This window comes from Trichosurus vulpecula, chromosome 1 (genome assembly GCF_011100635.1).
Source record: "Trichosurus vulpecula isolate mTriVul1 chromosome 1, mTriVul1.pri, whole genome shotgun sequence".
NCBI classification, from domain to species: Eukaryota; Metazoa; Chordata; class Mammalia; order Diprotodontia; family Phalangeridae; genus Trichosurus; species Trichosurus vulpecula.
In genome coordinates, this window is record NC_050573.1 from 311938020 (window position 1) to 311963617 (window position 25598).

General features: G+C 35.1%; 1 protein-coding gene across 1 annotated transcript in view; it reads right to left on the bottom strand.

Annotated features, from left to right (window-relative positions):
* Window positions 1–3903: 3903 nt before the first annotated feature.
* LOC118829274 (glutamate decarboxylase 1-like) overlaps window positions 3904–25598 on the bottom strand; it is a 49308-nt gene continuing 27613 nt past the window's right edge. Inside the window, exons 8-16 of the mRNA XM_036736281.1 lie at window positions 25061–25140; window positions 21239–21293; window positions 20680–20796; window positions 19808–19872; window positions 18698–18776; window positions 15023–15172; window positions 9449–9556; window positions 8324–8413; window positions 3904–4077 (exon numbers count right to left, since the gene is read on the bottom strand). Coding sequence (XP_036592176.1) covers window positions 3904–4077; window positions 8324–8413; window positions 9449–9556; window positions 15023–15172; window positions 18698–18776; window positions 19808–19872; window positions 20680–20796; window positions 21239–21293; window positions 25061–25140 — 918 coding nt within the window. The remainder of the gene's footprint in view (window positions 4078–8323; window positions 8414–9448; window positions 9557–15022; window positions 15173–18697; window positions 18777–19807; window positions 19873–20679; window positions 20797–21238; window positions 21294–25060; window positions 25141–25598) is intronic.

Below are 25598 nucleotides of genomic sequence, written 5' to 3' on the forward strand. Positions count from 1 at the left end.
GTTCGATTTGAGTATTTACTCCAAACAGTGGCACACTTGAATAAATTCACATCCAAATATATATCTGGGTCTCGCTGGCTTTTTTTGGCACAACACTTATTTGCTCTAAATTTGGGGTTTTCCAGTCATGAATCCCTTTAGCAATCTGATGAAATTTATGGTGAGTTTTTCCCAGGGCCTCAATTCTGGGGAGGGGTCCAGACTGACTTGCTTCATTCCCTTCTTGGATCGGTATGTGTTTCTCTGGATTTTACCACCAAGCCCCATCACTGGCACTTATTTTCAGTTCCTTTTCATGCATTGTCTTCCACTTCAGTATGAGCTCCTTTAGGGCAGACACTGTCTTTCTCTTTGCTTATTTTTGTATCTGCTAGCCCATAGTAAATGATAAATAAATGCTTATGGCCTTGCATGCTCTATCAGTAGGCAAGATTCATGTCCTTGAAGATGACCATGAACATGCCTGTATAGTTCAGAATCTCCAGGTGTAAGAGATTCTCTAGGTAAAAGGCAGAGGAAGTATCACATTTATTTAGACATCGGAAGATCAAATCCCAGAACCAGTAATCCCAATTCTATATAGCAGTAATTTTATTCCAAAACTAGTAAGTCCACCTCAATGTAACAACAAGGAAATTATAACACTATTACAGCAAGGAAACAAGTCATCCTGTAAGCTTCCCCCACGCTGGAGCCTTCCTGAAAACACTTACAAATCCCAAATGTCTGTGTTCTCTCCCTGCTCAGTTCTCTGGCCTCCAGAGTTCCCAGGTTTCCATTCTCCATTCTGCACTCTCCGTAGCTCTGTCAATTTGGAGTTCTTATTCCTTCTCCTCAGCTGAATTCTGAATTCTGAACTTACAATGGCTACCTTCTGGGTATATATACTCTTTTTAGGGCCTTCACGCCCAATCAGGCTTAGGGCTTAGTAGTAAGTAAAGAGTGTAGGCCTGGGGCTTAGCATCTAGTAAGTAAAAATGCAGGCCTGCCTACAAACAAACCTCTAATCAAGCTTCCCTTAACTGGCCCCACCTGAGGCCTATTGAATGGATGGGAAAGATATTTAATCACTGATTGGCATCATACCTGCACACCTCACTCTCTTTATAGATGAACCAAACTGACTTATCAGCTGATTCCCTAAACTCAGCATTCAGTTTCTTGCCTCAATGTTTTTACATAGCATGCCCCCATATCTGGCACATACTTCTTCATCGCTAATTCTTAATCCCTAGCTTCTTTCAAGACTCATCTCAAGTGCTACCTTCTATGTAGGGTCTTTCTTAATCTCTCCTCCTTTCAATTTCTTAGTGTTCTCTCTTTCTTCATGTTGTATTTATGTATTTCTGTAGATATTTTATACTACCAGTAGAATATATATATATATATATATATATTCCTTGAGTCAGGCAGTTATTCTATCATCAAGCATATGCTAATTACTTACTCTCTGCCAGCTACTAGTCTAAGCCTGACCATACAGCATAGCCTTGTTTTTGCATTTATATTAAAAGTACCTAGCAGAGTACTTTCAATAGTTAGCCCTTAATTAAATATTTGCTGAATTGAATGTAATGGAATTGTTTATTACAGCACCAAAAGAAATAACTAAGACAAATGGGTGGAAATTATAGTAGAAGATTTCATCTCAGTAAAAGAAACAATTTTGTTCCAATGAGTTATTTTTAAGAAATGAGGTTGGCTTCTTTGCAAGATAGTAAGTTTCTTGTCACTAGAAGATCACAGTGAGAGATGATGCTGAGATGATTTCCCTCTTGGGAGGTAATTAGACTAGTTGACTCATAACTCTCTGATTCAATGAAGTAGGTGCTAAAAGGCAAAGAACAGAATTCATGGAGATTCCAGAGTTAAGTCAGAGATGCTTTTTCCTTGCCAACTTTTTCACCACTTTCCTCAGATGATGCTTCAAGCACCACTGGAGTCATGTAATATGGTATACCAGAAATACTAAGTTCTGTTCTTTGGATTTCCAACTGTACTCGAAGAAAACCTCACAGGTGAGTATGGCTGTAGGGCACTTTTTCACAACCAAGCTATAACAATTGGGGCAACATTTTTCCTCTATTAATTTCTTATTTCTTTCTGTTCCTTGTCTTCTCAGTGACAAAAATACATTGGTTTCTAATGAACCCATTCAGAATTTGAGGTGCCGAATGATTTAACTTTATGTTAAAGATTCTCCTACTGTGGACTTTGAAGATATGAGAAGTATCTGATTGAAAAATAAGAATTTCAGTATCCTAAGAACAAAATGAATGTGCAAGTGTCAAGTTTTAATCATTGAAAGGAAGGGAAATAAGCATATTAATGCATTAAAAAGCAATTTTATTTAAAGAGGATTAGAACAGTGATCCTAAATAACATATTTCCTTCAGGATGCAAAAGTCTCATTCCAATTTGATATAGTATGCAACTTTATGGAATTATTGGGGAAAATAGAAGAATATAATAAATAATTGATCCAGTTATCTAAGAAAGTAAAAGTGGCTATATGTTTTATTTGTTTTATCTTTTATGGAGGCATAAAATGCCACAAAATACACAACTATCCTCAGCTCAAAGTCTGCATAGTCAATAATAATGGTTGGTAAACATGTATTAGTACCTACTATGTGCCAGGCTAAGTACTAGGGACACATGCAAAAAAAGCAAAAATAGTTCCTGTCCTCAAGAAACTCACAATTTAATGAGTTGATCTGAAGTTTAATGAGTTTAAGGAATGCTTTTCTTATATAATGTGGTTGGCAAGATATTTTAAAACTTAGTATTACTACGTTTAATGAGATTTCTTGTTATGTGGTGATACAGAACAATGTCATATAACTCAATATTCCAGAATTCTAATTAAAATTTATTTTTGTTCTTTTAGGCTTTACTAATAGCATTTATGCAATATATCCCCCTATTTCAATTGCTCAATACAAATGAAATAATATTAATCAAAATGTACCTAAAGCAAAATGGCAAAAGTAATGAATAGACAGGTCATATTACTAATGTTAAATATTAAAAATTTTATATCTGAATCATTTATGTTTTTGTAAGGATAATAATTAACTTTTGAATTACTAAAAAATCTTAAAAGTATAGTTCTTCATACATTTCATTTTATGTAATACTGCAGTGAGAAAGGGGAAAAGAAGATGTGGAAGAATAATGAAATAATTATAAGAAATTTAAAATTACATGTATATATAGGGTATACAGAATAGTGATGTTAAAATAATAAAAAGATAAGAAATAGGAAAATAGGCAGCTAGCAGGTGCAGAGCATAGGGCATTGGACATAGACTCAGGAGTATCTGAATTCAAATCCCGCCTCAGACACTTGCTAGCTGTGTGCCTCTGATAAATGTTCTTAACCTCTCTAAGGCTCAGATTCCTCATTTGTAAAACAGGATTGGGAATAACAACTACCTCAACAGGTTTTTGAGAGGATGAGATAATATTTCTAAAGTACTTTACAAACCTTTAGCTGCTATTTAAATATTAGCTAGCTGTTAACATATATCAATTTTCCCTATTGCAGTCCTTGTGCTCATCTTCAAAAGTATGGAATATTTGATAAATTGTAGGGGGAAAGAGAAATATTTCATGAATCCTTCCATTTACAGAACAAATTAAGAATAGGTAGTAATATAGAGGAAATATCTTTAACCATTACAAAAGTATGGATAAACAGAATAGAACTTAACTTCCATCTTCTCTAGTACTAGTGACAGTATTCCTAATGGTCAAATTTTCCCTTCGTTGCATCATTGAGACATGGCAAACAAAACAAAACAATAATTAGTTGAGGCAGGAGAAGGGCTCAAAAGAAAGGCTTCTAGTAAGATATACCCATTCGTAAAGTGGGTCATTTTGACAAGTGTAAGTACAGCATCATAATGCCTTCCCAAGTCTTTCAATTTCATCAATAAGAAAATCAACATCTGATTGTTTGGTAGCAGGGTTGGAGAAAACCATTCGAAAAAAATTGACTTTATCTTCATGTGGCTGGTAGCTGACCATGGTTGTGCCTTCTTCTATCATTAGTGCTTTAATCTTGGGTGCAATCTGTGTACAACATATGAATAGAAAAAATAATTCCTTTTTTTCTTACAAATGAACATTTTATTTTCTTTCACTCTGGTGGTTTGAGATCCTGCACTTAGCTTGAGGAAAACTACAAGCTATTCAGCATATTTTAAAGAAAGATGTATTTAACTCAACAGAAGGAAGAAGAGAGCTATGATCTGAGTGTTTGCATCTTTATGTCCATAAACTACCATTGTGAACTTCCATAGGAAGATTTAAAGCAGCTAAGATGTGTCAAAATAAAATGTGTCACACTTAGTCTGTAAGAGATTTTATGTATTTGGCAAATAAAATAACTAAAACACCTGGAAAATGGTTAGAATAAAATACTGTATTGCATATTAGAATTTCTAACAGAGAAAATAATACTAGATTTTAGTGCTTATTTTATTGTAACATGGCAACCTCATGTATACTGCAATAAGAACAGATTTATTTAACAAGTTTACTTTTTGAAATAGTGAAACATTTTGTCTATTCATGTCAATGAAAAGGGGACCAAGATTTCCTTTGGTTAGTTTCTTAGAACACCACTATGCAAGCTATAGTTAGGGCCCCAAGCAGATAACATTGGAGGAAGAAGTGTCATAACATAGGGGACATTCAGAGCAAGGAAAACTTCAACTGACATAAAGGAATCTTTCATTACTGCCATTTCTTTGGATTTTCTTACTCCTGAGACATTGCAAGGCAGCTAGTTATTTGATTTGACACATGTACCTTGCTTCAAAGGACATTCTAGATAATAAGTAGATAAGTTAACCACGTAGCAGTTTTCTTTAAATCCAATATCCACCTTTCACTCAAATCCTCCATGCTTCAACATGGCTACAAAACAGGAGGCAGCATAGTACAGTGGAATTGGAGTCAGAGGAACGGGGTTCAAAACCTGCCACTAATAATGACTACCCAAGTACCTTATGTTAAGGCACTTAAAGTCCAGAATCCTCAGTTTTCTCAATTGTAAAATAAGCTCAAAGGACCAGATGGCCTCTGAGGTCTCTTCCAGGTATTGATCTAAGTTCTCAAAAGAATTATAATTTTAACTGAATAAAGAAGGGAAAATTGAGTGGTAGGGATATTACAAATTGACATTAATGATTTTCCCTTTATCACAAGAAGTGGCAAGAAAGACATTGTCAAGAATATGTACAACAAGAAAAGAAGATAACTAAGTACAAAGAATGAAAGACAATAAGTAGGCAAGCAGAATAGTATATTATTACTTCTAAGATACCCTCCCCTGCCAACACGCATGCAAAAGAAGAAAAAGACTTTCAGTTCATTGAAAGACTAGAGTAATTATGGAAAAACTTGAAAAAAGAAAAACAAGACATGGGTGAGGGTTTCATCTGCACCAGAGGAAGGAAGACATCCACAACTTAAATGCTGGATTCAATAAAATTCTAATTTAAAAGCTGCTTTATAATTTGTCCTATGCTTTTGTCCTATTCCATTAAGAATAAGAGTTTCTTCTCTAGTCTGTTCTCTCTTCTGTCAGTTCCCCCTCCCCTTTACGTAATTTCCTCCATGCCTGCTTCTCTGTAGGGTAAGATAGATTTTTATATTTAGCTAATTATGTATCTTCTTTGTATTGTTTTTCCTGTTAATAGTATTTCATTTTTTTACCAATTACATGTCCAGACAATTTTTAGAATTCATTTTTACAAGATTTTGAGTTCTGAATTTTTCTCCCTTCCTCTTTCCCTTCCCCTTTTCTGAAAATGGTAGTCAATTTTGATATAGGTTATACATGTGATGTCATGTAAAACATACTTCCATGTTAGTCACAGTTGTAAAATAAAGACATCAAAAGGAAAGAAAAATACACAAAAAAAGAATAAAGTGAAAAAAGTATTCTTCTATCTGCATCCAGAGTCCATCAGTTCTATATCTAGATGTGGATAGCATTTTCCTTCATGAGTCCTTTGTACCTGTCTTGGATCATTCTGTTACTGAGAAGAGCTGAATCACTCATAGTTGATCACTTTATGATGTTGTTGATACCGTGTACAATGTTTTCCTGGTTCTGCTTATTTCACTTGGCATCAGTTTGTGTAAATCTTTCCAGGTTTTTCTGAAATCTGCCTATTTGTTTCTTCTTGCACAATAGTATTCAATTACATTCATATACCACAACTTGTTCAGTCATTCCCCAGTTGATGGGCATTGACTCAATTTCCAATATTTTTCCACCATGAAAAAGGCTGCTATAAATATTTTTTGCACTTGTAGGCCCTTTTTCCCTTTTTATGATCTCTGGGGGATGCAAACCAAGTAGTGGCATTGCTGGATCAAAGAGTATGCAGAATTTGTCTACCCTTCCAGCATAGTTACAAATTGCTCTTCAGAATGGTTGGACCAGTTCACAACTTTGCCAGCATTGCATTAATGTCCTGATTTTCCCATATCTTCTCCAATATTTATCATTTACCTTTTTCATCATGGTAGTCAATCTGATAGGTGTGATGTAGTACCTAAAAGTTCTTTTTATTTGCATTTCTATAATCGAAAGTGATTTAGAGCCCTTCTTCATATGCCTATTTATAGCTTTAATTTCTTTGTCTGACATTGCCTCTTCATATCATTTGACCATTTATCACTTGGGGGATGGCTTATATTCTTATAAATTTGACTCAGTTCTCTATTTATTTAAAAAATGAGGTCTTTATCAGAGACTCTGGCTGTAAAGATTGCTTCCCAGCTTTCTACTTTCCTTCTAATCTTGGTTGCATTAGTTTTCTTTGTACAAAACCTTTTTAATTTAATATAATCAAAAATAACTATTTTACATTTTGTAAAGCTTTCTATCTTGTTTGGGCATGAATTATTCCCTTCCACATAGATTTGACAGGTAGACTATTTTAGGATTGATATTACTTCAGTGTCTATGACACCTTTTAGAAAGATATAGTTTCCTTCTTCATTTCTTTCAATTAGGTCTATTTTTGTTTTTGCTTTGTCTGAGATCAGGATTGCCACCCTTGCTTTTTATACTTTAGCTACATCATAATAGATTCTCCCCCAGTCCTTTACCTTTATTCTGTTTGTGTCTCTGTTTCAATTGTTTTTCTTGTAAACAAATTGTACGATTCTTGTTTTTGATCCACTCTACTATCTAATTCTGTTTTATGAGAGAGTTCATCCCATTCACATTCACAGTTATGATTACTAAGTGTATATTTCCCTCCATCCTATTTTTCTTCTGTTTGTCCTCTCTTTCCTTTCACCCTTTCCCTCCTCACCAGTGTTTTGCTTTTCTCTACCACTTCCACTGGTCTGCTCTCTCTTCTGTCAGTTCCCCTTCCCTTTTATTTAAATTCTTCCACTCCTGCTTCTCTGTAGGGTAAGATAGATTTTTATATTTAACTGATCATGTATCTTCTTCCCTCTTTGATCTAAAACTGATGAGAGTAACATTCAAGCAATGCCCAAGGCCCTTCCTCCCATCTTTCTGTCCACTGTAAGAGATTTTTTGTATCTCTTCAGGTGGAACATTTACCCCATTCTACCTATCCCTTCCTTCTACACCCAGGGCACTCCTCTCTTTCTCATCACTTACTTATTTTTATGTTATTTCCTCAAATTCACCTTACACCCATACCCTCTGTGTACATACATATCTACATATATATGGGTGTGTGCATATACATAGGTATGTGTATGTGTGTATAAATGTTTTTTATGTGTGTGTGTGTGTGTGTGTTCCTTCTAGCTGTACTATCAGGGGTGCAGTTTTTAAGAATTAAAAGTATCATCTTTCCATGTAGGGATGTAGAGAGTTTACCTCCACTGAATCCCCTATGTTTTCTTTTCCCTTTTCACCTTTTCAGTCTTCTCTTGGATCTTGATATTGCCTTCTGGATATCCAGTTTAAGATGTCCAAGTGCCAAGTGAGACTGTACCTCAGAAGTTATTATCTCTAAGAGGGCTCAGGGATTAACTTATTAGAGTTTGAAACTTCACTGAGATTCTTGGAGCCACAGGTGAGAGCTGGGTGACAGCTAGATACCAGAGGTTGATAAGCAACCCTGAAAAGGGCTTGATAAGCCCACACACCAGGGGTGCTAGTCCTCCTGACCACCTCATAAACTGACACACAGTAAAAACTATATAAATGTTTACAGGACTTAGATCTCATTAGCACTACTTTTTGAACACAAGAGCAAACTAGACACATAATCTAAAACAAAGCATTAAAAAACAAACAAAAACAAAAACTGACCTTTTGAAGTTCTTGTTGCCTCTCATACTCATCTGAGATACTTTTAAGTCTTGGTGGGATATACCAGAAACAAACATTACTGAGTTCAGGCTTGAAAGCAAGGGTAAAATATAAATAATAAAATAAACATTTGTTAAAGTTCTTCTAGATTTTTATATACCTTAATTGTTTCAAAATTGATCTTACTTATTTTTAGAAAAGGCCAACAACTTATCACATAGCATTTTAAAATTAAAATAGCACTTTAAAAATTGAAAATTCTGTATAAATAAACTTAATTAGTCTATAAAATTCTTCATTTCCAGTTTTATTTTAAAATATAGTGATGAACAGGGAAAAACTGGCGCCATCATATGGTTGGTCAGAGAGACCCAAAAGTTTTAGTTTTAAAAATGCAACTATATCCAGTATGTCTACTATTCATTTTTACTATAATTCTTTCATGAATAACATTCACAGTCAACCAAAGAAGGACGAGAGAATGGACTGTGAAGAATGATTAGTATAATTCCATTAAATAGTGTTCTTAATTTATTCATTTATTTCTCTTACAGAAATATTACGTGACTTCAATTACTACCCACAATGTTCATTTTTCATGCTATCCACAAAAATAACACTTTTTGTAACTTAACAGAAAAAGAAAACATTAGATTACTCTGGATCTCACGTCAGAAAAATCGGTATAGCAATTTTCATAGGATAAGTAATTATAGTAGAATAAAAAGAGATTAAATATACAGTTTTTAGCTTGTGTGTTTTTGAAATTTAGCTCATTAAGAAACACTACTTCAGTTCCAATAACTGTTGCATTAAAGCGAACTTAGCTAAACTGAAAATCCGCATCATACAAGAAGCACCTACTTTAGTTACGTGGAAAAAACAAAACAAGAAACATGATAGACTATGAGAAAACAAAACATTTTTCTTTGGCTTTATAGGGTTATCACCATCTCTTTCTTTAAAAAAAGAAAGAAAACAGAGAAGAGAGAAGAAGGGGTGGGATTTAGAATGGAGAGAAGGTTAATAAAAATAAAATGAAGGAAAAGAAAAGGAAAGGGAAAAGGAAAAGGAAAGGGAAAGGGAAAGATAAGGGGAAAGGGAAGGGAAGGAAAAACCACTTACTTCCCCATCAAATACAAGCTCAAAATTTTCTTTTTTCTTCAGAATCTTGTAAAGATAATCTGCCAGCTCCATAAATGTGTTTATCTGAACTTCAAAGCCAGAGGTGCCCTGTAATGAATACTGACTTAGTTTAATTTTAATTCCTAAAATATTATCTGTTATACATGGTGGGTAATTTCTAAAGTTCTATAGAACTCTGCCTTGCTTACATGATAAGTTAAAATTCTTGAAACACAAATATTTCATAATACAGAGACTGCCTGAGTGTGTGCCAAAGGAAGACCCAAACACATTTAACAGAACAAAAGCCCATTTAAGTCTCTGAACCTTTGTTTTATCAATTATGACATAAGGGGGTGAGACAAGAAGACCTCGTAAGTCACAATCACTTTAATGCTATAATCCTGTGACTCTACATTACAGGGAATAGAATCCAAAAATAAACATTCAAATAGTCATCAACAGAAAAAAAAAAACAAAGATGAAAACTCAACATTCCCTGTCCTGATTGAGTTATTCCTTTTGTTACATTAAATTGCTTTGCTCTGGTATGAAATTTTGGTAACGAGAAATTGTGATGCATTTCTTGTTTCTGGGGTTTCTGAAGGTCATTTCTGAAATGTGTAGTTGGAGAACATTTTCTCCAAACTATTTAGTCTCTTGCCTTGAGTGCATTTAGGTCCGGAAAATCTAATCTAAGGTCACTGTGTTCCAAGCAGTAATAGTTATTTTTTAATCTCTTTTCAAACTCCCCACTTTACTGCCTCCCCCAACCTTCTCAACTAAGTAATTCACTTCATGTTTTACCTTAAAAAGTTGAATTCTCAAAAAAAGGCCAGCTCCCTCTTCTCCCATCTTTTCCACATCAGTAAGACATCTTCCCCATTATTGTCGGTAACAATCCTATATCTAGCGATAGCATGCCAGTTCTTTTAGGGAAGGCAAACCTTTTAGCATTCACATGTAATCTCTCACCCTCTTATCATATATAGAAGTTTACCCTCATTTTTCTCTAAACTTCAAACTTTTCCTGCCTACCATCAGCTTCTCGTCTGTCTATGATATATACCTATTTGTTCCCTTCTTTACAAAAAAAACAAACCTTTACTTGATCTGACCATCCTCTCCTACCTACCATCCCATTGTTTTTGCTCTCTCCTCTTTTCAAATAAACTCCTTGAGAAAGTAGTCTATACTAATTATTTCCTCTTCCTGTAATCTCATTCTGAATTTCTGGCAGTATGGCTTTCAACCTGTACTATATTCTATATTCTATGTATTCAACTGAAATTGCCCTTTCCAAAGTTGCAAGTCATCTTATAATTGACAAAGCCTTTCTTAAATTTTCACCTTTCTGGAAATTTCTATACCTTTTCATACTATAGATCATTATCTCTTCTTGGATAATCTCTAGGTTTTCGAAACACTGCTTTCTCCTGGTTTCCCTATCTGTCTGAGGTTCTTTCTCAACTTCCTTCACTTCATCTAAGCTTTGGCCACCAAGCCTTGGTATTCCCCAAGGCTTTGTCTTGGGCCCTCTTCTATTTTCCCCTTATATAGGAATCTGTTAACCTGGTGTTTTTAATAGTTTGACAATTTTATTTCAATATAATTGTTTCCCTTTGGAAACATATATATTTTATTTTATACCTATAAGGAGATGAGGAAAAAGAATAAGCATTTATATAACATTTGCTGTGCAGTCTTACTCAACCAATGGCACTTGGACATCTAAAACTGAATATCCAGAAGGCATCTCAAACTCAGCAAATCCAAAAAACAGCATTTAGTTTCTTTCTCTAAAAATCCACTTCCCTTCCAAGTCGTTTTATGACTAGCAAGGACATCATCATTCTTCTAGTCACCTAGTTTCTTAGCATCATCCTTGACTCCTCATTCTATTCTCTCTACATATCTAATTTGTCATGATATCTTGTGATTTGTATATTCCCTACATCTCTCATATGTCCCCTTCTCACACATTTAGTAAACTAGTACAGCCTCCTCACACAAGCTATTACAATAGCTTTCTAGTGGGTATCACTACATCAAGTCACTTGACAGTCCAATCCATCCCCTCAGCTACCAAAGATTTTCCTGAAGTGCATCTGAACCATTAACGCCTACTAAGTAAGGCCCAGTTACCCACCTCACCACTTCATTGTCTCCAGGCTCAAATATCAAATATTGTTTGACATTTAAAGTGCTTCACACTCTGGAACTTTCATATCTTTTTAGTCTCTTAAACTTTATTCTCCTCTGTATATCCTACAATCCAGATGCACTGGTCTGCTTGTCTTCCCACACACATAACATATGCTGTCTTATCACTACACTTCCTCTGGCTGTCTCTCATACTTAGAACCTTACTCCTACCTCTTGCTTTCCCTCCCTTCCTTCAAGACTCAATTGAAATCTCCTTTTGTAGGAAGTTTTTCCTGTCCACACCCCCAGGGGCTAGACCCTTCTTTTTTTCTGAGATTATCTTGCTTCTACTCTGTATATATCTTGTTTATCAAATTTTTGCATATTTTCCTTCCTAGTAGAATGGCATGGAACAGCATGGAACATATTTTTGTATTTCTTTGTATCTAAAGAGCTTATCCCAGTCCTGGCTGACATAGTAAGATTTTAATAAATGCTTGCTGATTGATTGATTTTGTGAAGTTTAATTTATCCCACATAGCTCTATCCCACCTAATTTTTTTTGATTCAAGTGAAAGAAGTCATACTTAATGGTTATAAATTATTTTTCTTTCAGATGCCCACATTGCAGGTGTCATGAACTTGTCGCTTACAGTCATGAATGTCTCTGTGACACCTCCCTCTCCACCCTGGAGCTTTTCCCAAGATAGAACTAGAAGTATTCAGAAAGTAAACCTTTCAGATAAGTGTTATACACCTAGTCAGCCTTCTTTCAGTGTCAATATTTGTTCTGATATATGGTATTCTTTGATATATAGTGCTATAGGAGGGGCACTAGGATACAGTCTTCTCTTCCACTCAGAAATCTAGTCCTGCACACAATGTCTCTGTGTACACTTTTATAGGACTTAGATGTCATTTCTTGTCACCTTGTAGCTCATTCTACCTCAATGAAGAAGAACTTTTTGTTTGCTCAAACTCTTCAACTATACTCTCACAAATTTAGCTAGCTCTCTGTCTGTGGACTTCTTCCTTCCACATGTGTTTTCTCCGGAGGGGCAATAAAACTTTCTTACTCTTTTTAGGTTCTCTTTTCACTAATAATAGGCCTTTGTAAGAATGAGTTAAGGGTGAGTTTGTGACTATGGAAGAAGTCTTATTATTGAAAGCTCCCTGTAAACTCATGAGTTTGTCCCAATAAACAATAAGTTCTAGTCAATTAAGGCAAAGAACACAGTAAAGAGTCACATGGTATTTTCAATGCCATGGCTTTGTGAACTAATTTTGTATGTGAATTTAAAACTCCGATGCTCAATTTCTCCAACCATTTATATGATCTCACTTTCAAAACAATCAAGGTGTCAAGGGTTGCAAAAAGGGCAACAAAGAATGCACAGATGTAATAAGCAGGCTACAGCACATAACAAATGATGACTTTTCATAGCAGCTAGTGCCAGATGTCATGTCAGAAAGATGTGTATTCAAATCTAATCCTTCAAATTATCACAAAATGATGTTTTTTCAAACATATTTTAGATGAGTATTTTTTGAAATCTCTTTTTTTTTGCTTTTTGGCAGGCCAATTGGGGTTAAGTGACTTGCCCAAGGTCACACAGCTAGTACAAGTGTCAAGTGTCTGAGGCCGGACTTGAACTCAGGTCCTCCTGACTCCAGGGCCGGTGCTCTACTCACTGCGCCACCTCACTGCCCCCATTTTTTGAATTCTACATAATAACTATTTCATTTTGATTTGAAATAAAAGAGGCAGCAGTACAATAGTCAGTAATGCAAATCCACAACTAGGTTCAAATCTCTCCTCTGGCATATTCTGGCTCTGTGGCTCCTGGCAAGTTACTAACATCTTAGTGGCCCTTCCCCCCTCCAAGAAAGTATCTAAGACAAGAAGGTGTAAACATGAAACGGTAGAAGGAGGACTTCCCTCACTGTGTGGTTCTCTCTACTGCCAAAACACAGGTTCCATCCGTAACTCTATCCTTGAAATGATCTAAAATTATGGAGAAAAGTAAACTATTACTAAAGCTACAATATAACTATTTGTAATGACATTGCAATTAAATATATATAGATCATAGATGTTATACATAATTATATAGTGTAATTATACTCATATACATATATACATATATGTAAATATAGCATGAAAGCCTTGGAAAACCTTGAAACAGAATAGGCATGGGCTTTCACAAAGAAATTTTGCTTTAAATAAAGAGCTTTAATATTTCATTGCATAGATTTTTGAAGCACTGACTCCTGTTACAAAATCCGAAAAATTCTACATTTCCTTCAGAAATTCTGGTTTTGTTCTTTATAACTTATTTTAAGTTTCACATTATTCTACTACTTTAAGTGTCCCAGAACAGTAGAACCTCAACATGTAGTGTTGACTTCACAGAGGATAAGTAGCTAAATTAATGCATTCGTCAAATTGTAAATGGTCACTGAGTGGAAGATGGGTTGGAGTGGTGAGTTATAATTATTTTCAAACCTTAAATCAGGTAGTTGTCTCAGACTGGAAACTTATTTAGCATTAGACATGGGCGGCCAAAAAGAATAGATTTTCTATAAGCCGGTAGTCTTTGTGGCTCAGTTTTGTTAGCTGCCTGGTAGACGTGTTGTCCCATCATCCTAGTGGCTACACACTAAAAAGATTTCAATCCACTCTTGTTTAGGAAGAGTTTTCTCCTCACCATGCTTTAGTAGGTGGTAGTGAGAAAAGGCATTAAATGGAACTTAAAGCTAAAGTACTTGATGGCAGAGAGTAGCTGGGTTGGTGGGGTGTTCAACTGAGATAATATGACACCATCATGCACTATCTAGAACAGAAATGGCATGTCAAGAAAAGACAGTGTCCCCAGTATATATTAGTAGAGAACAGTGTGGTAGAATTACCAGGGAACATTGCTTGCTCTTCAACATCAGAGGTATGAGTTGCCCTGGTCATATGCCCTTTCCATCCCTCCCACTGTGTGTGTTCTCCACATATGTTTTCTGTTTATATGGGTTCTTGTCATGTTCCTTGGATGTGTGTGTCCCTTACATGCATGTTCTTTGAATATAGTTGTCCTCTGATTATATGCCCTTCTCTACTAGTAATATGGTAGAGAATGGTAGAGTATATCCAACATGTATATGGAAAAATCTTTAGTTATTTTATTTGCTATGTTATTTAATGGAGTATCATTTGTTTAAATGAATGTTTCTTTCAACTGGATAGTAAAAGTAAAGACATTACTGCTAGTTCATGAACATTGGTTTGTTTAAGTGTTGATCCATGGAGCTCCTTTTTTTTTAGAACATATATTCTGGGAGTCTGAAAGTGATAGTGGTGTCTGAGAAGTTGTGATAAGCTGACATAACCATTTTGCCAAATAACTCAAAGTCCAAGCAATATAGATAGTGAAGTCCTACCTTTGCTTTCCACATTAACCAGAGTTTGAAGATATCAACATGTCGGCCACATTGAATTGTCTTGTCTCCAGTGTCATAGCCTACATCATAGTGTTTATCAGGCTGGAACAAATACTCAGCACACATCTGGTTACATGATTCAAGAAGACCCTGGAAAAAGAATTATATATTTAGTAAATAAACTGTAACTATCTTAAAATTCATTGTTTTCTATTGATTTAATATTTGCACAAAATTGTTTGATGTTTCAATGAACTCAGTTTCACTTGTGTGAGTATGTTCACAGGTACAGATCATTAGCAATATGTACCTTCACAGATAAATATAAAACATACTGTTGGTCTTCACTATTCACGTATTCGAAATTGGAAAATTTGCCTAAAACTTATTTGTAACATTAAAAGCAACACTTGTAGAACTTTTCCAATAATTAATGGACATGTGGAAAGTGGAAAAATTATAGTCACTCAACATGCATGTTCCCAGCCGAGGTCAAACAAGGTAAAGCTCTACTTCCTTGTTTTAGCTCTTATATTGTAAGCGAATGCCTTTTTCCTATTCTATTTGTTGTAATTTTTCATTTTTAGCTTTTTTTTTGGTGATTTTCCTGTTTAAAGTATCCTCCAAATATAGTGCTAAAGTTCTGTCTAGTGTTCCTAAATACAAGAAGGCTGTGGTATGCCTTATGGAGAAATTAGTTGAGTTAGATAACTTTTCTGTTAGATAAGTTTCATTCTGACATGAGTTATAATGTTGTTGGCCCTGAATCCATCATTAATGAAGGAACAATACCATGCATCCAGAAAAAGGGAGAGGAAGTTTGCTGATCTGCATCAAGTAACTGCTCTGACCAGAGTCTTGAGTGAACCTAATCCAATACTTCCACTAGGATCAATAGTTCAAGATTCATTAATTCAGTTTCAATGGTGGATTCTCAGAATATAACTACTGCAAATGACAAGGATCAACTGCATATGATTTGCAATTTCACACAGCAGGGAGCTTTAATAAATGGAGTAATTGGAGTGGCTCTTTGTAGAAGGTAGTATCTGAAATGCACTTCAAGTAATTTTAAGATTCAATGGCATGTTCAAGAAATTGGAGGAGTGTCATTCAAAGCAAAGGCATGGGTGGGTGATACAATTCTCTCAAAATCCTCCATAGAGGAAAAAACCAACATGCTAGAAGGTTAGCAGCACTTGAACTCTCTATGTATTGTTACTTGGTCTTGATAACTGACAGACCCCCTTCCTTTTCTGATTGTAATTGTTATCCCTAATATCTGTAGAACCCTGGGAAAGTCGCTTAACCTCACAGGTCTAGCTCACTTTTAAGACTATTAGATGTAGAGAAGGTGACAACTTGCACTGACATAGAATTTGCTACCATGAAGTACCCTATACCAACGAAATCACAAGTGCATTCATATTCCAGGTCCCTCTCCCTAATGTCATTTATAGTAATAACAATATATAACGGTAAATAGATAACAATAATAGTGAATATGTAATTTAAATAATTTTGACTTTGGAATCCAAAGAAATCTAACTCATTTAGAAAAATGTGAAATATTTAGATGGAACTTGAAGCAGATGGTTTCACTGGGATAATACTTCACTAATGACTTAAAAACAGCTACCTCAAACTTAAAAGCACAATAAAAGGATTGTCCCTTTCCAATTAGGTTTAGAATACAGAAACATTGTATTTGGAATATATTTAATGGCAGGTGAAATATTACTTCCTGTGACTAGTGAAAACAACAATGAATCACAGTATAAATACCAATCACGTAAACTGGTATACATAGAGAAGGTCAATAAGACCTAAGGCTCCTCCACTGATAAAAACATTGTGGTTCTATATTTTATTTTTGCCCAGAATTCAAAATCAAACTTGATCTTCCCATCCAAAACATTACTAAATACATTCCTCTCCACATTAAAAGGTCAGTGAATGAGTCAGCTCAAGCTGGTTCAGGAAAATGTTATTCAATAACAAAATCTTGCACATTCACCCATCAACAGAGCAGGGAGACTTTTACTTAGACCCATTCATTGGTCTCCATCACCACACAAAAGACAAGTAAAACATTTACAAAGAACATCATGTTCTCTAGTATGAACCACCACTTCCAGTATCAGCTATTTCTTTGTACTATTAAGTTGTCTGACCAGAAAGAGCTCAGGTTTGGGAAGGGTGCATGAGAAATGAAGAATCACTTCTTTCCTTATACCTTCTCTCCCACATACCCATATCTTCAGTTTACTAGTTGGCACAGGAGAAATTTTTGCTCTTATGATCAGCCTAATAAGCTTTATTCCTTTAATGTTAAATAGCTATCACTCATGCCACAACCCCCCCCACACACAATTGACAAACAAATCAAGTATTAAATGTATGAATTATAACCTATGGTCTGACAATGATCTAAAACCATCTGAAAGATACTAATAAAATGCACTATGTTGAATGTAATTGTTTTCCTTAACATCTTTCCCATCATTTTCCAAATTTAAAATAAAAACAATCATTAACAAATTCATCTTCAAAATTAAAAGAGCAAAATGTGTATGTTAGCTCTTTAAATGCCATTGATCAAAATATTACTAGAAGATCTTATAAACTACCTACCTTGTTACATTACCCCACTTATATGTCATCTGAACTGAGATAATCCAAAGATATATTTCATTCTTAGTGAATTTCTACAATGATATTTGTGGGAGAATAATAGCTAATGAGTATATAATACCTTAATATTTGCAAAGTGCCTTACATATATTATTACATACCATATGTTATCAATACACAATGTTACATATTGCCAATGTATACATAGTGAAAATGTTGGCACTTTGAGAACTAAAAGAATTGAGCAATAGAACCACAAGGCTTTCCCTATCCTCTTGGTTATTTCAGAGATTAAAAGCTATGCAAAATCTGTAATATATTCAATTAGCTTGAGAATCCCAACCACTTCCATCTATGGGTACCTATCTCCTACTTTGCAGAGTCTTTTCTCACTCCTCCTAAATACTTATTGAGCAACAGAGCTCTCTCTGTTTATGATTGTAAGAATGATTATCTTAAGATAAACTCTCTTAACTTCTTTTAGAAGCAACAGGGCAAACAGGGGGAAATAAAATTGCTCTATAGAGTTCATTTTCATATGTTAAGAAAAAAACTGAGGTGGAAAAATGAAGAAAGCGTCCAAAAACATGTGTAACCTCTTACCATCAGATAGAAATATAAATAATTATTCATTCATAGGGATCAAGACAAGCCCAGTGATATCACTGATATTTATAAAAATCCATGATTTCTGAAATTCCTTTACCAATACAGATAAGCATTCTTGTTAGTAGTAATCGGCAGATTGCTTATATTTCCAGCACTGTCAATAATCCATGCCTGAAATAACATCAACCTCCACAGTTATGGAACTACTATTCATCAGCTCACAACTAAATTATGGTCAGGTATGGGAATCATTCACTCATAAGGAGCTAACTTTGTCCCTTTTATCATCATTTTGTTTTAGATAATCAAAACAAGGTTCCCAAAGATTGTGATTCTGCATGTACACTTTTATAACCCGGACATTTACTACACATTGAGAGCCTTGTAACACAATGTAAGGAAGTTCATAATATAGCAATGTAAACAACTTACCTTTTCTCGAATCAGGACAACAGAACACTGAAGAGGAACTCCCATCAGTTTGTGCGGATTCCAGGTCACAGAGTTGGCCCTAGGTGACAAATCAGTTGTGAACTGGATAGAACTAACATTAAGCCCAAAAAGAATATTAGCACATTTCTAAAGCACAGATATGACCATGTCACACGCACTCCATACCCCTTACTTAGCAGCCCCCTATTATCTCTAGGTTAAAATATAAACTCTCCTTTTTGGTATTCAAAGTTTTTCATAACTTCACACCTTCTTGCCATTTCAATCTTCTTTTAATTTTCTTCCCTCCATGTACTATATGGCCCAGCCTTAATGGATAACTTGCTGAACTTAAGATATAATGCTGTATCTCCTATCTCAATGCCTTTCCACTAGTTATTTCTCATACCTGGAATATTACTCCTCCTCACTACTGCCTCTTAGAAACTCTGGTTTATTTCAAAAGTGATAGCTTCTGTAAAGAGGCCTTTCTTACCCCACCACTCCATGTGCTAATACCTTCTCCTCTAAAATTACCTTGTATTAGCATGTATCTTGTATATACCAAGCATGTCTATGCTATTTTTATTGAGTAGAATGTAAGATCCTTGAAGGCAGGCTCAATTTTTGTTTTTTCTTTGTATTAGCAGAACTTAGTACAATGCCTGACACATAGTAACTGATTAATAATTGCTTATTGATGATGATGGTGGTTTATTTGCTGATTATCACATACCAAGCATTATCTCCCACGTCTATGCCTTTGCACTGGCTATTCAACATGCCTAGAACATTCTCATTCCAAACTGTCATCTCTTAAAATCCATATCTTCTTGCTAGACTCAGCTCAAATGCCACCAGTTAACCCAGCTACTAGATTCTTCCCCTTCTCTGCTTACCTTCAGTCAACTTTGTATGCATCTTGTATATGACTATACATGTAAATGTTGTATCATCTCCCCTACATTTTGGCCCTTTAGTATATATCCAGAGTTTGGTACCATGCTTTACATACAATAAAAGCTAATTATTTTTTGTTTGATTAATACCTACTACTCTTTCATGGCCAAGATATTTTTTCCCAAAACAACATTAATAGAGTCTATTCACCTTTCAATGCCACGAAGCTTATAAGAATGCTTTTTGGACATCAATAATCCACCTCCCCATGCTGCCTAAAACAAATTTGGGAAAAATATAAATTCTCATTAGTTGTTTAAATCTTCCATTTATGTCTTATTTATCAGCTCTATCTAGCATATCAGTTTTAAACTGGGGTAGAATAATCCGTTTTTTCAAAAGCGTAACCCTAATTCCTTACATTGCTCTGGGTACACTTCTATTGTATGACAAATTAAAGTTTTTCAATTAATAAAAATGAATTCTTGAGGGCAATGAACAGAGAGAGATGAAATAATTATTTTGCTATGGAATTTGGCAATAATACCCAACAACCCAAATTCTGCTCTGTTAGTTTTTATTTCAGCAAAACTCTCACTGAAAGACTGGAGGAACACTGCTAAAGAACAGTTTTCTGAATTTCTAGTTTCCAAGTGTTTAGATCCTCTTAAATGACTCTTGATTACTGCATCATTTTGAATTAAAGGAGTGTAAACTACTTCTTGATATTATTAATGAGATCGCCAATGAAGCAGACAGACACAAAATTATGAACACTTTGGATTTGGACTTTTAAGACCAAGAGGAAAGTTAGAGCATGATATCTACCAATCAACAAAATGGCAGCTATCTACATTATCATTTTAAAAGCATTTTTCAAAATTGCACTTCCATCTGTTTTTGTGCAATGTAGGCCAATTTAACTCCATGCTCACATGCATTCATTTAAGTAAATGAGGTTTGAAGGAAATTGCTTGCCTTGCCTTTGGGGCACACAAAGAATCATTGATGATTGTTTCTTATATTCAGGTTTTTTTTTTTCTTAAGGAAATGTATAAGTCAGACACAAGTGTATGCCTTACATCCACGTGCATCCAGAGGCTGTGCCGCTCACAAACATCAGCAATGTTGTCCAGAGGATCGAAGGCACCATACACTGTTGTACCCGCTGTGGCACTGACACAGAAGGGAGTAAGTCCCTGTCAAGAATATAAGGTCACTGGCACAAGTGTGAGGAAGTAAGATTCTTATACCCTTTAAGCTCAAACTTTGACTTGATAGTCTTTTCCAAACACTTATTTTCCTACTCAAAATTTTCATATAATTATTATGTGTCCCTTAAAGTATCAAGTTTTTGTTGTTTTTTTTAACCTTCCATCTGTATGACCGAAAATAACAGCTACCATATGAACAAAGATTACCACAGAATAGGATACAGGCTGACGATTTGCTGATTGTCTTTTTGACCTTTGCCAGGAAAAAGCCAGTGGAGAAGCTTTCATGTGTTACAGTGTGGCTCTATTTGGGGTGGTCTTATGGGCATAATTTTGCTTCTTATGTTTCTTTTTCAATTATACAGTGTTGAAAATGCCATACTTTTGAATCACTTAATATTCTATGCACAGACATTTTAAAACATACCATTCTCTTGGCTCGTAGTACATTTTCCTCTAATTCTAATGGAATCATCTTCCCCCTTAAAAATGCAATTTTTCAGGAAAGACACACAGTTAGTTTTGGGGAACACATAAAAGGTAAAGAATTCATATAAACTTTGAAGGTCAGATTCTTTGTATGGCATTTGCCAAAGGATATCAATTTTAAGAGAAATATCTTAACTATATAGCAAATTGACCTATGCACAGTGGGTGCTCAAAATTGTCTCTCTGATTATCAACTGCTCTTTTTAATCAACTGTGTTACACATATACGTATTTGGAAATATTTAGCATTTTTTAGTTAATGACATTGCTATTCTTTCATAATCATCTAACATCTTACATTAAAATAGAGCTTTGATGTTTATAAAGTACTTTACATAAATTATCTCATTTCTTCCGCAGGACAATCTCGTGGCACTGGTATTATAATTTTCCCCTTTTATACATAAAAATCTGAGATTCCAGGGAGCCTTCAGTGACTTGTTCAGAGTCACTCAGTTAGCAAGTATGTGAGGCAGGATTTAAGCCAAAGTCTTCCTGACTCCAAGTCTTGTACACTACCTGTAATGCCAAACTGCTGCTTTACTCATTCAGATATCCCAGGATTACCACAACAACGAAAGCAGAGGAAAATAGGGCAAAGAAATTCAATTTCGCAATCCTCTGAAAGTGTGAGCCACTCAACTTTCAAGACTGTGATTATAGATTAATAGATCTTGAGCTGAATGGAATCTCAGGGGACTTCTATTCAAACTTCCTTATATAACACTTGAGGAAACTGAGGCCAAGTGAGAGTAAGTAACCTATCCAATGTCACAAATCTATAGCTCCATGATATACAATGCTTTGAGAAAAGTGGGGATCAGGTTTCTCTGAGAACCTTTTATTTTGCAGTAATTTTTCCACTTGTTCCTCAACAAAATGTTAACTTCTTTAAGGGTGGAACTATTAGTATATTAAGTCACAAGGCATAGTACAGTAACTATGTCTTCTAAGTTTTTAATAAAAGGCACATAGTAGGTACTCAGAAATGCTTGTGGATTGATTGTTCTTGGTTTGCTTTGGTTCTTTTTTTTTCTCTTTGACACTAGCCTACTTGGATATCCAAGAACATATTATTCAAAAACAAAATCAATCAAACTGGCCATCATTTGAGCTCACTATTTCTTAAAAATAGCTCAGAACTCTGAATATGCTTGCTTTCTGAGAAGAATTCACTAACTCCCTGTGGCTCAATATCAAGTAACACCAGTTCCAAACTTCTGTGAGTACTAATGTTGCAGGAAGGATGTGTTGCCTGCAATCTAGGAAATTAGAATTGCAATAATAATTTTAATAGTACTATGAAGAAATTTTTAATTAAAGTTTCATATATATCACCTGATACAACCACTATAAGTCTAGATTTTTAACAGCAAGTACCATGTACTCTATATGTTGAATCACCTTGACAAACTTAAAGCATTTGGACAGGCAGGGAGTCTCAATGCCTTCCTTCTCTATCACTTTTTAGAAGATATGAGCCCACAATGATATTTCCTTCTTTTTCATTCACATGGCCCTCATTGTATAGTTAATCTCACAATTATTCACATGAGGTATGGAAGTGTAATAAGTTTATAAATAAAGAATATGAAATAAGAGAGAATGGTATATTGTAGCATGTTGTTAATGATTCCATATCAAATTGAAAAGATGTATTCTTGACCTTGAGCCTGGGGGCTCTCTAGAATTGGGAAAGTAAACCATTCCGTATTTATTGTATTAAACTTATTTACCTCTTGTATTATTTACTTTTAAATATTTAAGGTTTATATTCCCAAGAAGATGTTACTCTTCTTAAAGATATGACACCTTTCAATATAACTCTTCTGTATCTCCCACTGAACCTAGCACAGTGCCCTGTACGTAATAGTTACCCAAAGGTAATCACGATAATGTCTTGATAATTATATTCAGCATCAACACTATTATTTTATAGCCCCATAGTGCCTTAGGTTTATAGAGTCATTCACATGTAGTTGATTTGAATAGCAATCCCAGAAGGTGGGTAAGTAGAGCACACCATTTTATCCCCATTTTACTTATGAGAAAATTGAGGCCTAAAGATAAGTTGCCCAAGAAATGAGTTGCCCAAAGTAACAGAGCTTGTCAATAGCAAAGCTGGTACCTGAATACAGGCATCTTGACTCTGTCCAAATTTTTTTGGTATTTTTTCTCATTAAACCACAATTCTTTCCTTACAGCAGCTATTTTGTGCAATACAAATATTACAATTTAGTACTCCATGCATTGCACCCAACCTAAAGTACTTAATTAACTCTATTTTTTTACTAAGCCTAATCAAAAGAATCAACAATCAGCATACCTATATGTCAGATATTACAATACATGAGTATATACTAGTACAAAGACTGAGACAATCCCAGTTCTTAGCGACCTTATATCCTAATGGCAGAAATAGCAAGTGCCTATAAAATATATGTAACTTAAATACAAAGGCAAAAAATGGAAGCATATTCAAATTAGTTGAGATGAAGGTAGTTTGGAAAGGAGATGTGAGAAATTAGGGAGATCATAGTCGACTTCATGCCAAAGATGGCATTTGAGCTGCAGGGGGGAAAAAGGACTATATGAAGTAGAGATAAAGGAGAAGTGCATTCAGAGTAAGAGGGACAACCAGTGCAAAGTCAAGGAGATGGGAGATAGAGAATCCTGTGTGAAGACTAGAGACAAGGCCAGTCTGCCTGGATTACAGAATAGGGAAGAGGAAGTAATTTCCAATTTTACTAGATGTATTGGTTGGAGACAGGTTACATAGGGCCTTAAAAACTAAGTAGAGGAGTGAAATTTCATTTTAGAGTTAACAGGAAGCCACTAGAGTTGGATGAGTAGGGGAATCAAATGATTATACCTCTATTTATGGAAATTTACTTTGGGAAAATTGTATATGATATATGAGAATACTTAATGAAAGTGTTTAGATGGAAAGAAAATGAGTTCAGTTTTAGACCAGTTAAGATATCTTCAGGACATCCAGTAAGAAATGTCCAATGGGCAACTGGGATTGAAGCTTAGGATAGTCAGGCTAAATGTATGGAACATTTACATAGAGATGACACTAGAACTTACAGGATTCAATGAGAAGAGAAAATGAGGAAGAAGAACATGAAGACAAAGATGAAGGTGAAGACAAAGAGGAAGGAGGAGGAGGAGGAAATGGCCTGGGTCGTAACCTTGGCAAACACACACAATTAAGAGATGTGAAATGAATGATGAAGCAGTAAATGGGCCTGAGAAGATGCAGGAAGACAGGCAGGAGGCAAATCAATAATAAAAAGAAAATCCAAAGAAGAGAGAGTATTCAGGAGGAGAGGGTCTTCAGTAGGCTCAAATGTATCAGGTATATCAAAAGGGATTAGGAAAAAGAAAAGAACATCAGATTTTACAGTGAAGATATTATTGGAAACTTTGTAGAGAGAAGTTTCAATTGAGTAATGAGGTCAGAAAGCAGTTTTCAAAGAGCCGAGGAGTGAAAAAAGTATAGGCATTGAGTGTATGACACTTTTCAAGGAGTTGAGAAAGGGAAGTGAGATACAGGACAGTAGTGAGAATGAATGGTAAGATCTACTGCATGAGTTTTCTTAAGGATCGTGGAAACTTATGTATCTTTAAAGACAATAGGAAAAGAAAGAAATTGATAGGATGCCTAAGCTGGTTTGAACTAGTTGTCTTCCTAAGAACCCTGAGGGAAACCAAGTCAGGTTAATTATAGATTTTGAAGAGGAGAGTTAAATCTTACCTTTCGTCACATTTTACCTCAATCACATTATCAGTTCCAAGGCCAAGGACTGCTGCTGTTTTCCTTATGGAATAATGACTCTTGACAAAAAAAGATATAGATGTATAGATATATGAGTGGTAGCACAGCCTAGTGGAAAGACAGACAATCAGGAATTTACACATGTCTTTCCTTTAGAACAGACATGGTATCTTATACTTCTTTAATGTTCTGTATACTACTCCACACTGTGAAAGAACCATATAAGTAGGGGAGAGAAAAAAAGAGACACAGACAAAGAGATAGAGAGGCAGAGAGAATGGTGTTATGATTAGAGAAGTGACTTGAAGTCATTAAGATCTGTGTTCAAATCTTGCTTATGATACATACTGGCTAAATAACACTAAAAATACACTTAACCTCTCTGTCCTCCTGATAAATCCTTAATATTATTAATTTTAGAGTAATTGTAGATCATCAGCAGTGGAAGAAGTTCTCCACAGGGTCCTTCCTGTACTGATGATCTCACTGGTTTGAATAAAAGGGGAAAAGGAAGTAT